At 34.7% G+C, this 16,413-nt stretch overlaps 1 protein-coding gene across 3 annotated transcripts; it reads right to left on the bottom strand.

Annotated features, from left to right (window-relative positions):
• Nucleotides 1–296: 296 nt before the first annotated feature.
• LOC110115568 lies at nt 297–15,545 on the bottom strand. 3 transcript variants are annotated; one of them, XR_003702902.1, is made up of 12 exons: nt 14,866–15,545; nt 13,826–14,090; nt 13,164–13,326; nt 12,256–13,081; nt 11,723–12,146; nt 11,075–11,256; nt 6,537–6,696; nt 5,987–6,217; nt 5,775–5,907; nt 5,557–5,698; nt 4,390–4,491; nt 952–1,090 (listed from the first exon to the last, which is right to left on the bottom strand). XR_003702902.1 is itself a non-coding variant. In XM_020848831.2 (11 exons), the coding sequence occupies exons 1-11, from the start codon at nt 15,366–15,368 to the stop codon at nt 839–841; spliced, it is 3,459 nt and encodes a 1,152-aa protein (XP_020704490.1). In that variant the 5' UTR covers nt 15,369–15,544; the 3' UTR covers nt 297–838. The 3 variants fall into 3 exon arrangements, 2 of the variants coding, with proteins under 2 accessions (XP_020704490.1, XP_028556226.1); XM_020848831.2 differs by having other exon boundaries at nt 297–1,090; nt 5,557–5,907; nt 14,866–15,544; XM_028700393.1 differs by lacking the exons at nt 5,557–5,698; nt 5,775–5,907 and having other exon boundaries at nt 297–1,090.
• Nucleotides 15,546–16,413: the final 868 nt, after the last annotated feature.

Here is a 16,413-nt window from a genome sequence, read left to right as displayed (position 1 = left end):
AATTCCATCATCTTCTAAGCATTTCCACAGCCTAACAACTTTTCGACCCTTCATTTTCTTTAAAACCTCTCTAACGTTGATTGCACTAATACACTGATAAAAACAAAAATCTATATTTTCATTTAAGACGCTAAAGTCACTAAATCAATCTTCTTCTCATAATCTTCATGACATAAAATAAAAAATAACATACATAAAAAAAAAACACTTTAATTTGATCTCATACATAGAACTATGTATGATTGCACAAATCAAATTTAACTTAGGATCAAATCCCATTAACTTGGAACAAGCCATTCTCAAAGCAAATCAATTTCTATAGCAATGAATCAAAATTCAAACAAATTTCAAGCCATTCTGAAAGCAAATCAAGAACCACATTCCACATTCTCATGCTACCTTGTGTTCAACAAATGCTTTCAAAGTCTTAGAATTCTTCTTTTTCACTAACAGAAGAACCAATTCCTTCAAAAAAAATTTCCAATGCCTCAACATTAAATAATGAAGTAGTTACATACAGCGAGGAAGCGTTTCTTTCAGCCCAGCTTTCATTTCCAGCTTTGAGGGATCAGCCAAAACACAGCTACCATTGATGAACAAGCCACCTCTCCCATAGTCCTGTGAAAAATTTTCCTGCAGCGAATTCACAAAGCAAGAACCAACTCTATAGAAGCTACAAAAAATCTTTTGTTGTTGGAACAGATATTTAGGATTTATTTGGGACAGCTTTCTTAATGCTTTCTAAAGCAGTGTTTTGTTTAAAAAAATTTTGAATTAAAATTTTTTGTACTAAAAAACTATTTTAGCAAGCAATGAGAAAGCTGTCCGAAACGAAGCCTTAGCCATTGCATTGGCTGCTTGTTTGAGCAGAATCAGCAGATTGTTGCGATACAGAACAGAGCTTGTCAAAGACATCTATGGCGGTTGGGCGGTCTGCTGGATTTCCTTTGGTACATTGGTAAAAGAGATCTAAGAGTAGTTTCATCTTCTTAGTATCAGTTTCAGAAAGCCCTAAATCGGATTCAGCTGTTGCTTCTTCGGACTTTGCAAGAGCTTCCAATTGTGGTGGCAGTGTCGGCGGCTGTTTCATCTGTAGAAGAACGTATGTAGATGTTATTTATATCAACTCCGTTGAAGAGTGAAAAAAATTTATCCACAGAAATTTGAATATAGAATATAACCGTTATCTCAACCAGTAATAGATAAATGGAAATTCTCAGGGCAAGAATTGACGGAAGATGAAAGGAAAGAGAAGAGATTAGAAAAATGGGAATACAACAGACGCTCGTCACTACACAACTACAAAACGAGTGACTGAGTAACTGGATCCAGTAAATAAGGTTTCTTCTTAAAATTTTGGATTATTATAACTTCAGGACGAGTAAATAAAAACATATGAAGTTATAAGCATAGATCACTTCAATGAAGATTGCTTTGAATTTGTTTGATCAGGGAGTTCCAATGTAGGGCTTGTTGTGCGAATGCATCGGGTTTGTTGTGTGATAGAAAAGTCCGCCTCAAACTTAAGGGAAAATTCTATAAGATGGTACTGAGACCTGCAATGCTTTATGGCGCCGAATGTTGGCCATTAAAAGAGAAGCATAATACTAAGTGTTGCAGAGATGAGTATGCTCAGGTGGATGAGCGGCTTTCCTCTTAGAGATAGGATATGAAATGAGCATATTCGTGAAAAGGTCTAGTGGAAGATAATATTAGAGAGAGTCACCTTAGATGGTTTGGTCACATAAAATGACAGCCTTCCAATGACCCGGTTAGGAAAGTAGAGGTATTAGATTTGACTTATGTTAAGAAAGGTAGAGGAAAACCTGAAAAGACTTGGTTATAGAATATTAGAAATGATCTTTCCCTATTAGATTTAAACAAGAATTTGACTTTTAAAAAGACACAATGGAGAAAAAAGATTCATGTAGCCGACCCCACATAGTGGGACATAGGCTTGATGTTGTTGTTGTTGGTGTAGGGAGTTCCAATGTCAATCACCTCAATGAAGCCACGATATTGTTATAAGCATTTTCATTATCTCCCCCATTAATCTGAATAAACATACAACTCCCTAATGGAAGGCATAAATATATAAAGTTCCAAAAGATCGTGCTACTGAAGTAGAGCATTACCACTGTGAGAAGGGTAAAATCAGCCACAAGCTCAATCTCATATTGATTAGAAATAGAAGAATGAGATGGGTTGGGAAAACGCCATTCTGTCAATATAATAAGGACAGACCTAGAACATGTTCAGGCACTGAGCCAGTAAGTTTAGCTTCAGCTCAGCTTCATCCAAAACACATTACTTAGGTTTTAAGCATAAATAGTTCAATTGACTAACTATATCTGACCAACTTGTCATGTTAACATATATATCTTCCAGATATGACAAGTAAAACAATAAATAAAATGGCATATTAAAAATTATTCAACCCCCCACACCAAATTCTATTTGAAATTCCAATGTTGCCTACTTCTCCAAGGTTAATCCATCCCATTTACAGTTTTAACTCTAGATAAGGGAGATCTACTATAGATTGTAGATGTCATCACAGAGCGCCACAAGTTGCACTTCCAACACAAGAATCAAAATGTTTTAGTTAAAAAAGGGGGAAAAACAAGTTTTTGAACCCCAAAGGATAGTGAAATAAAAAAGGCATTGGATATTTGCAACACTAGGATTGGCCATTACACATCCATGCTCTCTTAGATCATTCTATGTAAAGGTGATCCCTACACATAGCCAACAATGTGAAATGCTTTCAAAGTACCTACAATTTTCCTTTCCAACAAACCCTTCACATTTGTAACAGTATCCCACTCATTCATCACTGTAATACTTATCTTAAATTCACAGGATTTTGATGGTGGTCAACATTCATAAATTTATACGCAACTCCATCTCTGTGAGGTCAGGCATTATCCATCTTCGACCTAGCTGAACCTACTTAGCCTACCCTCTACTCTCCTACAGAGATTCCATCTTTCCAGCATCTTTACAGTTTAATCTACTACAGAGCTCCCTCCCTTCCAGATTTCAACTCCTCCAATTTCTGCTCATCTCCTGTTTCTCAACTCCCAGCATTATGCCTCCAAGCCTAAGAGCATCAAATGCTGCAATCACTTACGTATTCCTCAAAAATGACCTACCATCCCTATTAGCCCAAAAATAGATGCAAATAAGCTAAAATTTTGTATCTCCATCAGCTTCTTTACTGTTTAGTCTCCTACACAGCTTCCTCCCTTCAGCTTTCAACAACTCCAATTTCTATTCAACTAGTTCATATCCTCTTTCTAAACTCCCAGTGTTATGCCTCACAGCCTAAAGCCTCAAATGCCGCAATAACTTACCCATTTCTCAAAAATGACCTACCATCCCTAAAATATGTATCCCCATCAGTGTCTAACTCTGATCAGATCAGACCTAATTTCCAATTTTAGGCACTAATTTAATTTGCTCAGTTCCTTTTACCCTAGGAACTGATAACCTAATTTTACTAATGCCTAAACAAATAACTTAACCCTTACCAAAATTAAGTAGACAAATTTAATTCAACCAGCTAAAGATTTCACGCTCAAAAAAGAAACAAGGCCCAAAACTTCTGACATATTTGCACTAGCTTATGCAGCTAAGATCCAGTTCCCGGTTTCAGTTCAGGAATCAAATGGTTTTCCCTCTGTTGCAAATATCATAGAAACTCATCAACATCATTTGACTATTCCAATTTGGGATCAACTTTATGAATCCTTATGTTTTGTTCACTCTTATTGAGTGTTGCATATGTTAACCCTATTTTATGCAAATTTTTTGGAACAAATCTAACAAGTTACCTTAAGTCTTCCTTTTTCTTTGCTAATCCTCCGACATTACTTTTATATGCTCTAGTGATTGAATTTTTTAACCTTTGTTGCACATTTCCAAACCAATATATCTATTTTTCACTACCTTCTCTTTAATGGATGCTATTCCCACCATCCCTCTAATATAATCCTTCCTCAATTTATTCTTTCTACTTCTTCAAGAATTTAATGGATACTCCCACCACCACCCCTCTAATTTATCCTTCCTCAATTTAATCTTCTAATGAGACAGCTAGAATAAAACATATAATGTCCAACAATGTGACAGATTCAACAGTTGGAAGCAGTTAATAGTAAGGTTAACACAGAAAAGGAGGATCTCTACACACAATAATCAAGAGTAGGAAATATTATAATGAAAAACAAAAATATATGTTGTTTTTAAAATAAAAAATATGCAAAGAAAACTAAAAAAGGCATTGACTATCCAAGTATAATTTCATACAAATTACAACCTGAAGAAATTAAAAAATTAGATCAACAAGATGGTTCATAAAGTTAAACAATTTTGACTGTGGCATACATTTAGCAGATCATAGATTTCTGTTTCAGATTTTCCCGCATATGGTATTTGCAGAGTTAGCAGCTCAAATAAAACGCACCCATATGACCATATATCCACCTCCTGCAAAAATTAAGAAAAGGAAATTAGAGTGGGATGCTATCATAACTTCATGCAAAAACCAAAAAAATAACTTAAAATAACAAAAAAGGTCTAAAAATATCTTGCTTACAACTGTGAGTATACTTTATTGAAATGAATGAACAATTTTGCTTTTGAAATAGTTTGTCAATTAATTAAACATAAAACAGTTAAAGCTTCACTATTTTACCCAGATAAACATAGCATGATGGCCTCAGGCATGTAAACAATGTTCCAGACATTGATTGCCAAACTATTTCCGTATCCAAACAAAGCTTCCACCATTGATTGCCAAACTATTTCAAAAGAAAAACGAATTCCCATGCTATAAATCAACAAAATTTTATACTAAAATAAACAATGATACAGTCCTTGATTAATACAAAGATTTTAGCAAAGAAAATACACGCAAATATCTAAGGTGTTTGAAAAGTGAGCTCAGTTACTCGAGAGCTCATTAACAGCACATCTTTTTGGTGCAAGGCTGCAAGCACACAGTAAATTTGACTGAAGCACTTCACAGAGAACCTCTTTAAAGTGCAAACAATATGAAACAAACCAAACATCCACAAAAACAGTTTAGAATGAAATTAACATATAAAAGATTAGAGAAAGGAGAAAGTCCTCAAACACAATTAATAGTATTAGAGTTATGTTTCCAAAAAGAAAATAAAAAACCACAGCAAAGATATAGCCAGTGCTGTTAAACATGCAGTGAAACGGTGATTGTGCAAACCAGAGCTTGCGTGCTCCTCATGCAACTGGAGTGGCAAAAGAAGGTGAACCATCTTCACGAATTGACCCCACACCTTACTCTCCTAGTTTGGTTCGATTATTCGAGCCTTCGATCATAAATTGTTCTACATTAGACAATAGCTTGGTAGGAAAAACCCTCGAGGTTCAATTTATTCATTTCATTTCGAGTAAAGAGTAAAGAGGCTCTAAAGATGACAAAGAATATGAATGCTTTATAGAAAAGGATGAATATAGTAAGATAAATTAAGAGCTGAAAAATAATTGCTATTTTCAACAAGGCCAAAGCCTTACCAAGCCATATGGGTTTCTTTGATGCATAGCTTGTAAAACTTCTGGTGCCATCCAACGAGGAGTCCCAACACAGACTTCAGGAGGGTGCACACCAATGTGAGCAATACAACATGTATGCATGGAAGAATGTAAAGGAACAGATCTGTCAAAGTCAGTAAGCTTGACAGTTGGTGAACCATCACTTTTCTTGCAGTCCAAGTCAATCAAAATGTTCTCACTTTTTATATCTCGATGAATGATATACTTTGAATGCAACTCAACCAATGCGCTGGCAACATCTCTTGCAATAAACAGAGCTATGTCAAGAGGAACATGCTTCTCACCACTCTCTAATAACCTATCCAAATAACACTGAAATGCATGGAAATATCGAGTTATTAAGACAAAGTACACAAATGAGAAAGGATAAAGTAATAAAAGCAGAAACTACCTTCATAGACCCCCCTTTCACATACTCCATTACTATTATGAACTGCAAGATCCTGCTTTCTTTGTGTCCATCTGCAACAGGAACCCATTTGGAAGAAATCTGGTGGCCATAAATTTCAACAATACAGCTGTGTTTCCTCACAGCACCTAACATTCTTAGTTCTGCAAGAAATGCATATTCAAGCTTTTTAATTTCATCTTGTGATGCTTCATCAGCTTCCAAACTGCGTATCTAAACCAATTCAAAAAAAAAAAAAAAGAAAATCATCAATTCAATTGCCAAATTAGAGCAAAATTAAAAAAAAATGAAAAACATGAGTAATGAGTGTTATCTATAACAGATATATCACATTCTTTCAATAAAAAAGGAAAAGTAGACTAGTTTCATCCACAATATCTCAAAGTATAACTTAAGGATTGGCAATTGCATTTCTACATTGAAAGAGTACTGCTAGCACAGAAAATCTTATCCTCATCATCTACTAAATTTGACATCAATCACATAGAAAAAAATTTAACTGACGAATTCTTTCTTATAATAGAAACTTTACCTTGACAGCTGCATCCACGCTACCAAATTTGCCATGAACAACAGTCCGAGTTTGTATTTTTGCTACTCCATTACACAATGAGGGGGAAGGGAATGAACATCCAAAGATGGGAGAATTTTCATATGTTAGAGGAGCATTTAGTCGACTAAGAGGTATATACCTGAAAAAAAGAAGCAATCCATCAGCAAACTAAAAGGACAATGCCCTCATGTCCCACATGCATCTGCACCCAAAAGCTTGTGCAGATTCACAGATTATCAAGCTATCAAAAATATCTCGAAAAGAAGAACAAATCTCAGACCTAAATTCTATTTCTACCTAGCGTTTCTTGTTAACCATAAATTAATTGTGAGAATACGCAAAAACTGCAGATAACTTCAAAACATAAGAGGTAATTGCCTCATACTCCAGCAAAATCAATATGAATGGAGCAAAAAATTTATCTTGGCCTTATGATCTCCAAAGCACTCCAACCAAAGGTAAATTATAATACCAAAAATAATAAAAGAAGCACAAACTGACAGAAATCCCGTACTTGTTGAAATGCCCTTGAAAAGAAAATTTTTAAAACAAAATCTAATTCGCTTATGGATACATTTGGTAAGTGAAAGAATAACAGCTACAGGTCATTCACATAACCACTAATATCTAACCATAATTCACAAGCAACCCTAAAGTGAATGTCAAGTCCATTATCATCATCAAAGTTGACCCATATCAATCATTCAACACCGTAAAAGATGATTGTCCATGCAATTATTATTCACATGGACAGCAACCGTCGGTAAAATTATTGTTCACCCTGGATAATAACCAAATGGGGGTCTATTTCATGGCATGATGTTGTGGAGCGGGTAGTTTTTTGGGATAGCCGAAATGAAAGTTTTCTCCAAAAATTGGTCAATAGTGGATGCATTCATAAGGTGCGAGGATTCCACATAATATAACATTTCATAGTCCTATCACTTGTCATCCATCAAACCCATGAGCTTAGGTGACTCATGTGTGAATCAACAACGTTTAGATGATACCAAACCTTGTGTGGTGTCATCTATTAGGCATGTTAAGTATTTTCTTTCAAGTCAATCATTTAATAGTAACTTAGTGATGATTGTGATATCCGCTAGGTTAGCCTGGAGCTTTATCATCTATTAACCCCAAGCTTGTAACTTTGAATTTACAAGAATGGCTCCAATAAATATAACATTAAAAAGAGGCTACTAGAAGCATTGTCAGATGGCTCCAATAAATATAAATTTAAAAAGAGGTTACTAGAAGCATTGTCAGATGTGTAAAAATGTGAGCTGAATATTGATGGTTATCAATGTAAGTTTAGTCTCGCAGCCCAACCAAATAACAAATAGTCTAATTCATAAAACTAGTTCAACAGCACTTTAATAAAGGTTGTAGTGGTGGATTTTTCATTCACTTTGGATGTGCTAACCTATGTGGTTCTCCTCTTCCCTCTCAAATATCTCCAATGTTCTCTTGCCTTGCCATCACAGAACGCTTGAGATAGAGAGCTATATTGGTTTCTAATTTAATACTTAAAATTACTATTATTATTTAATTTCTTTTTTATTACTTTCTTTTTAGTAGACTTTGCTAGGGCTTCAAGACATGTAAGGCATGCTGAGGGCCTTGACACACATCAAAGATGGCTTCAAGTCAGTGAGGGCTTCAACACCAAACTTCGATAAGGGCTTCCACTTCTAGAAATGATGACAGCAGCAGGCAACAGTGGCAAGTAAAGGCAATGACAATGACTCCATGTGACATCTTTACATCTAAGTGAAGTCTTCAACGACACTCTTCTTTGCATAGGCAATCTCCAAAAAATGCTCCCCTTAGCATCATGCACTATGATGCACGGACACGGACACGGCGACACGACACGGACACGGGACACGGCTTTTTTTAAAAATATAGGACACGGGTACGGCGCGGACACGGCAATACATTTTTTTATATAGTGTATATATATTAATGTAATATCATATTAAAAATGACAAACAATAATAAATGAATGACATGATAACTTGTCTAGCTTATAATATAAAATATTTAGTACAAAATATCTAGTATAACCACAAAAATATAAGCAAATAATCACTTACTACAACATCAAGCATTCAAGCTTCAACTACTAGGATTAGCTTTAGAGGTTTGTTTTTGGACTTCAATATCATCATCATTGAATATTACTACTTTCAATTCTGGTTCAATAAGATAAAGATTTGTAATTGTGCAAAAAGAGAGCAGATGAAAATACCTTCACTGCCAAAGAGAAATGAAAATGAGAATATTCGATGAATGGGTATTAAATGCAGACGTTGATTTGGTGTTGTGGATATGAAATAAGAAATTTAGTTTAAATCTCGCCAAATATAAGAAATTATATTTTTAAAAATTATAAAATATTTAAGGATACGCGTGTCGGACACGCGTGTCCAATTTGTTTTTAATATTTTTTTAATCGGACACATTTTCGGCGTGTCTGACACGTGTCGGAGGAGTGTCGGACGAGTGTCGTGTCGGACACGGTGTCGGACACTGCACGCCTCTTTGAGGAGAAGTGTCGGTACACCTTTGCAACTAGAACCACATGAAAGAGACGAGGCAATCCTAAATATCAACATGTAACAATAAATTCACCATTTTATTTATAAATTTAATTATTTTTATTACCATGATAGTTTATTTTTAAATCTAATTATCTTTACATCCAAGTGAAGTTTTCAACAACAATCCATTTTGCAGAGGCAATCTCCGACAAATGCTCCCCTTAGCATCATGTGACACTTTTGCAACTAGAACCATATGAAGAGGACAAGGCCATTTTAGCTTATAATGATGATAATGATTCATATATATATATATATATATATACACACACACAACAAAATCTGTAATTTTTTGAATTTTAATAGTTGAACATTGAGCCTAAATATCAACATGTAACCATATAAATTCAAATTTTTATTTATAAATTTAATTATTTTATTACCATGATAGTTTACTTTTAAATCTAATTATCTTTCATAAATGTTCATATAAATTTTGCTTCATCTTTATCCATATTTTTTAATAATTTGAACTATGTTTAAAATAGTGCACATTGTGCCATGCATTATGATGAGAGAGTTTATTTTTCAATCTAAATATCTTTCATAAATGTTTTCCAAGTTTGTTTTGATGTACCATGCATATGATGAGGATGTCTGTGCAAAAGTGATGTGCTCTCTAAAATTTTGATGCCATTGATTACTTTTGATTTACTACTTAGTAATGCAACAGAAAAATGATACAATTTGTGTTTGATGATGAAGAATGGAAGGAAATGTTAAACATCTTTTTAAGGTGTTCCTAGCCTTGTTTTTATCCAATGGTGGATTTGGAAGGTTGCTTTTATGTTTTTCTCGTGCTTAAATACCTTCCTTTTGAGGGGATTTGCAACTATGCTTCCTTCATATTTCTGATTTTGTATCATAGTTGGGATTCGACTGCTCTATTTCCTCTCTATTCACACTATAGCTGGGTTCGATGTTTCACATTGTAAATCGTTTCACTGTATTGGGGAAGCTTTGCTGCTATTTCATGTGTTGCTTCATTTGTTGATGCCCTGCATCAACTTGTTGCAATAGCTGCATTGTTTTTATATTTAGTTTCTTATCCGACTATGGCAGAACTTTGCACAGTTGCAGATACAAAAAAGTTATTATTTTTTGGTTGGCTGAAATCAAGAATTATTGTTTTGGCCAAATTTTGGGATTCCAAAAATCAATTAATTGTGGATCCAATTATGATTATAAATAGCATGTAAAACATTCAATTGTTCTAACAACCTTGTGTGTTATTAGATGTGAATTCTAGTAGTGTGGTGCAAATGTTGACAACTTTTATAGGGAGCTTTCTACTTCTAACAGCATGAGACTGATCTTATTAGGTGGCTCCCATATTTATTCTTTTTTTAGTCTACATACTTCAGAATTGATTTTCGCAAGTGATCGGGATTTGTTCAAGTCTACTACAATATGATTTTCCTTCTTGCGGTCTGAATCCTAATCACTGTTAAGATCTGTTTCTCAAATATTTTATAACTTTTCAGCTTTGTCCTACCTTTAAATTATCATTGGGTGAGTTTTATTTGTTTTCTCTTTTGCATCAAGAGGCAAAATCTTTGCCAAATGAAAAGTTGGTGAATTGTGAATTTCACTCTTTTCTTCCTATTTTTTGTGCATCTCATCCTAAACTTGAATTAGAGAAGACCAAGCCCTAAGACACCATCCATAAATTAATATACCAGAAATTGCTGTTTTGGAATTTAGAAAAAACAATCAAAGTCAGCAGACCAGGACTAATAAAATCCTGTTTATGCTACTGTTTATAGTGGCTAAATTCAATATCCAGATACTTCAATAGAAAGAAGCTTTAAAGTCAAGTTGATGAACCGGGTACCCTGACATATTGGCCAATTATCATAAAGAGCTTAAGTCAAGAGAATCAACAAACCCATGAATAGATGATAAAGAGCTTACCTACAATAAAACTCAGGATCATTTTCATCTCGTATGTCTGCAGGATAGCAAGCATCAACAATCATTCGCCTCCAAGAATTGCCTCTTTTGACCCTGACAACATTCCAAGCATGTGGCATAAAATCAAAGTATCCTCTAACAAGCTCGCAAGGAACTGGTGGCTCGGATCGATCACATAAATACTGCAACATTGATAATCAAAACTATGTTAGAACTCCAAGCTTTTCTCTCTTCATTTAAGATATTGCTCATCTATGGGATTAAGTAAATGCTTCCGGGCATTAAGTGGGGAATATTTTGAGTGTATAAGTATTTCTTAAGGAAGTTGGGATTAAAGTGTGGTTCAGGTTTACAACGCCATGACAATTGAAATATAAAAAAAAAAAAGAGAAAATGGTCCCTTGTCTCTTTATGAAAGATCAAAATAATCCCTAATTATATTAAATGATCATTTTGGTCTCTCAACTCCTTAAAGAGGTTCCAAAATAGCCCCATCATGTGACTATTTTAATTTCTTTTTAAAGACTTAAGAGATCAAAATGATTTTTTAATATAGTTGGGGACCATTTTGGTCTTTCATAAAGAGAAAAAAGACTATTTTGATCCTCTTCTCAAAATTAAAAAAAAAACAATAGAAAATTGACCAACCTTCATGAGCACAGCTCTATGCCTACAAACACCAAAGCGCATTGCACCTAAGGGAACTACACTAGAATTGCGAGTTTTCTTAATCACTCGTAAAGAATTTTCACATAATTCATTGAAATCAAATCCACTAACAGTTCCTTCAGCCTTTTTAGGTACTTCGCTATCATCATAAAGGCTTCCAGTTGAGCAAGTACAGATAAAAGGTTGCAGCTTATCCGACCCAATTATACTTTTTCGCAACCTCAAAACTGAAGTACTTCGGTCACTTCCCCCAAAACAATCAGACACGAATAGAGCAAGAATTGATACTACAGGCAAGTCCTCAACCACTCCATCTTTCACAGGAGCCAAATTACATCTTTGAAAGTTGGACAAAAGTAATCGTGCAGACAAAGCAATTGCATCCAACTCTTCATCCTTCTCTCTGATGAACAAAAAACAAATCTGAAGCTGATTACATTCATGCCAAAGGTTGATACTCAACCTAAACAAATTACATCAAATACTTCAGTGAGAAGTATGCACTAACAAACCTGTCGAGAAGAATAACTTCCCGTGAATCAATGCAAACACACTGTTCATATTCCTGCAATGACTTGAAAGGCCGATCTCTCCCTGCATCATAGAAGCCATCTGGGAGGTGGTCCTCAATGCTACAGAAGGACTCCACACAATACTTGTTGGCTATGTATGAACAGTCAACAACAGGCTTACGAAACTTGCTTGGCTTAGGGTTGTCGAGATCCTTATCAGAATGCCTTTTTGATTTCGTGGTAAGATTAGATGCTTCAGAAAAAGAGTATTTATCAATAGAATTCAGCTCATCAACAGAACAATGAGGATAAGGAGTATTTATTTCCTCATTTTCACAATCATAGCCCTTGTTTGAGATAGCAGAATTAGTAAAATGCGAACAATCATCCCCTTCTGAAATTTCTGATATGTTAAACCTGGTATTATTTTCATTTTCAGAACAGCAAAATTGAGGCAAAACAGAATGTTCCCTAACAAGATCACATCTGCCACTTTCAGTGTCTTCTACTGTTATCTTTTTCAATGAAGATTTTGACTTTGCAGAACTATCTAATAATTTTACTTCATCGTCATCAACTTGAATCTCAGAATTACTATCCTCTACCACATATGATCTGCAGCAATTACTTTCTTCACCCATGATTACAGACATATCATCAGTATGATCCGAAACTCTGCACTTCCTACTATAGTTCAAGCGTTCTTGGCGAGCCCTCTGTTGGAGATCATCCCGTCGTTTCCACCCCTTCTTCCTTTTCTGTGATACCAGGCATCTACAACTGGAATGAAGCTCCGTACACAAAGCTGAAGACATGCCATGGCAACCTGATACAGAAAGGAGAGTTAGATCACTAAACTTGTATGAACTGAATCTTACAAAAAGAAGGAAAGTAATTCCTGATATTACCATTGCATAATTGACACATTTGTACCATATGCACACCAACATCACTGAGACCCGGTTCAACTGATGATCCACAGGCCTCACCCTTAGAAATATCTTCTCCATTTCCTTCAAGATTGCAGTTAATCCATGATGGGATTTGGCAATGATAGGGAAGCTTGTTGTACTTAAAACAGCAAAATAGTTAAGCACTGAAAAGTGTTAGACAGATAGAAGTACATAGAATGCACAATACAAACATAAACCGCATTTACAACAATGTAATTAGGGTGCAATAAAAGTCAGAATATGGTATGGGACAATTTCCTCTAAAGGAAAAAAAAGTGAACCTCAGTTGATTTATGCAACAGTTTTCTCTTAATTCATTATATCCAAATTTGAAGAAATGTAACTATTGAAATCAAGTGCAAAACAAATAAATTCTTAATGTAACAGAAAAATACCCATATGGTATGCCAAACTGCCGCCAAATGCAAACAACATGGGAATTTATGACTCCAACAAACAGGAAATATAGTAGAGAAAACTGCACATTGTGCTTTCAAGTTCTTTAAAAAAAACTACGAAGCAACTCAGCAAATTATGGTCATGCATCAATTTTCACAGCAACATCTAAAAAATAAGAATAAAAGGTTGGAATCCAGATAGGAAGTAACATGAGATACCTGAAGATTTAAATATTGGAGAGCATCCATGGAACTAAACTTAAGGGATGCCAATGAAGTCAGCCTGTTATTAGATAAATCTAATTTTTCCAGGCTCCGTAAAGATGAGATTCCAAGAGGTAGATCCACTAATTTATTATTAGCAACTCTTAATGATTTAAGAGAAACTAGGCCAGCTAAATCATCAGGTAAGTTCTTTAACTTGTTGAAAGAAAGATCAAGCTCCTCAAGTTTTTTAAGGTGGCCAATCTCTGGAGGCAGGTATCTGCAAATAGAAAAGGACGCAATATCACAAAAAAAATCTAGCATTTCTACGACTAATCTATAAGAAACCAACTGAAAATAACATTTAAAGGTACTTAAACTTGATAAAAATAAGTTTATAATATATGTTGCATGGCATGCTCATAGTTTAGGACACCAATTAATACTGTTAAGTACATATTTCCTTTTTCATAATAAAACTTATTTCATGAAAATATGATAAATTAAATTAATGATACCATATTGTTTGCATTTTGTAATTTTAGTATATTAAGTACATAAAAATAAAAACATAATCATTAAAATTGTGATCGTGTCCATAAAGTTATCAAATATCTTAAAATTTCTTTTTTTAACTTCAAAACTAAGAACAAAAAATGTATTTTTGAATATAATATTTTAAAATTGTAATTTTAATAATTAATAAAATGGCAGAAACGGAACTGAAACCGAAAACCTAAACCGTCGAAGCCGCCCACCAAGACCACCGAAACTGAAACTTTCACCATGGAAGGGAGACAGAAATTGAAAACCTTAGTATATTCTATTTTCTTGCATCATCAATCACTTGGCATTCATAATCGCAATAAAATAAAATAAACTAAAAGAGCTTCAAGAGTGTCGAGTGGAAAACGTAGATGGCAACAATGCCTGAATACAGGTGGAATTTATTAACCCTGTCCTTCAATTATTATTCAGCATATCCCCTTCCCGTGGGTACTAGAATCCAAAAATAATAATTTCGTGAACAAAGTAACCCAAGGATAAAGAAGTACCTAATTGAAAAATGACAGATGGAAAGCTTGGTGAGGCATTTGAGACAAGAGATGTCCCCCAATATAGAGAAAGCCGTCAGCTTCGGGGGAACCCTACAGAGTTCAAGATCCCTCAAAGACTTCAGCTTTTGCAACGAAATGCCAGATAAGCCTGGCAAAGTGACCTTCACATGCAGACTTTCGAGCTGCTTAAGATCGCCAATCTCCGGTGGCAAAATCTCAATCTCATTAGCGAAGAACTTAAGCGTCTTCAGCCTCCCCAGTCCTCCAATTGACCTCGGAATTAAGTGAAATGTATTGTGGTAGAAGTATAGCCCCTGGGTCGAAGAAGGCGGCGGCAGTCTCTCAAAAGGAGAGAGGTCCCACGAATTACCGGAAACATCGACCACCTTCTCTTCACCAGATGGGGAGGAACATGCCTCTTCTCCCCCGTTCAGCCGCTCCTCATCGTTGGCGTCGTTGGAGTCGATAGCGACAAGCTCTAAGCGCCCCGAAGACTCCATTCCAGTTGAAGAAGCTCAAAATCATACAAACAGAACGCCGAGACGGGGCTGGGGGTCACTGATTAGCGCGAGTTCAGCGACTAGGGTTTCGTAGGAGCAAATCGAGCAACTACAGAAGCTGCGAAACCCTAGAAAAACGCGAAATAAAAGGAGAGACGAGATTTTGCAGAAAAAAGTACGATATATTAGTACAACGGTGGGCGCTAGCAGATAATTTAGCGAAATTGAAGGGCGAATTTGCCACTAAGAAATTAGAGAAATTACGAGTTCGGGATTTGGCCGTTGATGGCTGGTTTTCTAACATTTCTTTCTTCTTCTATATTTTTAGTTGGCGAAGGGTATTTTGTAGTTTCGATGAAAAGAACGGTTATTTATGAGTCGTAAATAATAAACTGATTGCAGAGACTTTTACTTTAAGAAACACAGAAATTTGAAATATTTTCCCATAAAATTTGAGAAAATAAAATTTATTATAATATAAATTAAATTCTATCATATTTATTTAAGTTTGATGATTATTACGTTATATATTATATATATATATATATATATACTTTATTTATTTATTTTAAATTAGATGTACACTATATTCATATTGATGTATCATAATTTCATAAGCTATTAAAATATAGTTAAAAAAGCTCTTTTGATTGGAACATATGACCATATATAGCTCGTAATATATATAATTTGTAAAAAAAAAACTAGTTGTTTCTTTAATTAGAGAAATATACTGAAAATATTTTTCATATTAAATTTATTGTAATCCCAAATTGAAGTTGAAGCCCTCTAAAACTAATTCGAATTGGATAGAATTCAAACGTGTTTGCATTCAAACTGATATGAACCTAATTTGAACACAGGTGATAATTCATTCTTCTTTATTATATGTTTATCATTGTTCGAATTCATGGAAGCAAGAAAACAAGATGATAAGCGATTAGGTAATGTTGATATTGGCAAAGTTGATCCAACTCAACAATGATAATTGACCTCGACAACTTTAGTAATGATGTATCTTGCTAGTTGACTCTTAGGGTCGTCG

This window comes from Dendrobium catenatum, unplaced genomic scaffold (assembly GCF_001605985.2).
Source record: "Dendrobium catenatum unplaced genomic scaffold, ASM160598v2 fragScaff_scaffold_1508, whole genome shotgun sequence".
Classification (NCBI taxonomy): domain Eukaryota; kingdom Viridiplantae; phylum Streptophyta; class Magnoliopsida; order Asparagales; family Orchidaceae; genus Dendrobium; species Dendrobium catenatum.
The sequence above is the reverse complement of the archived record's forward strand: the minus strand, read 5'-3'. Positions and strand labels throughout refer to the sequence as shown.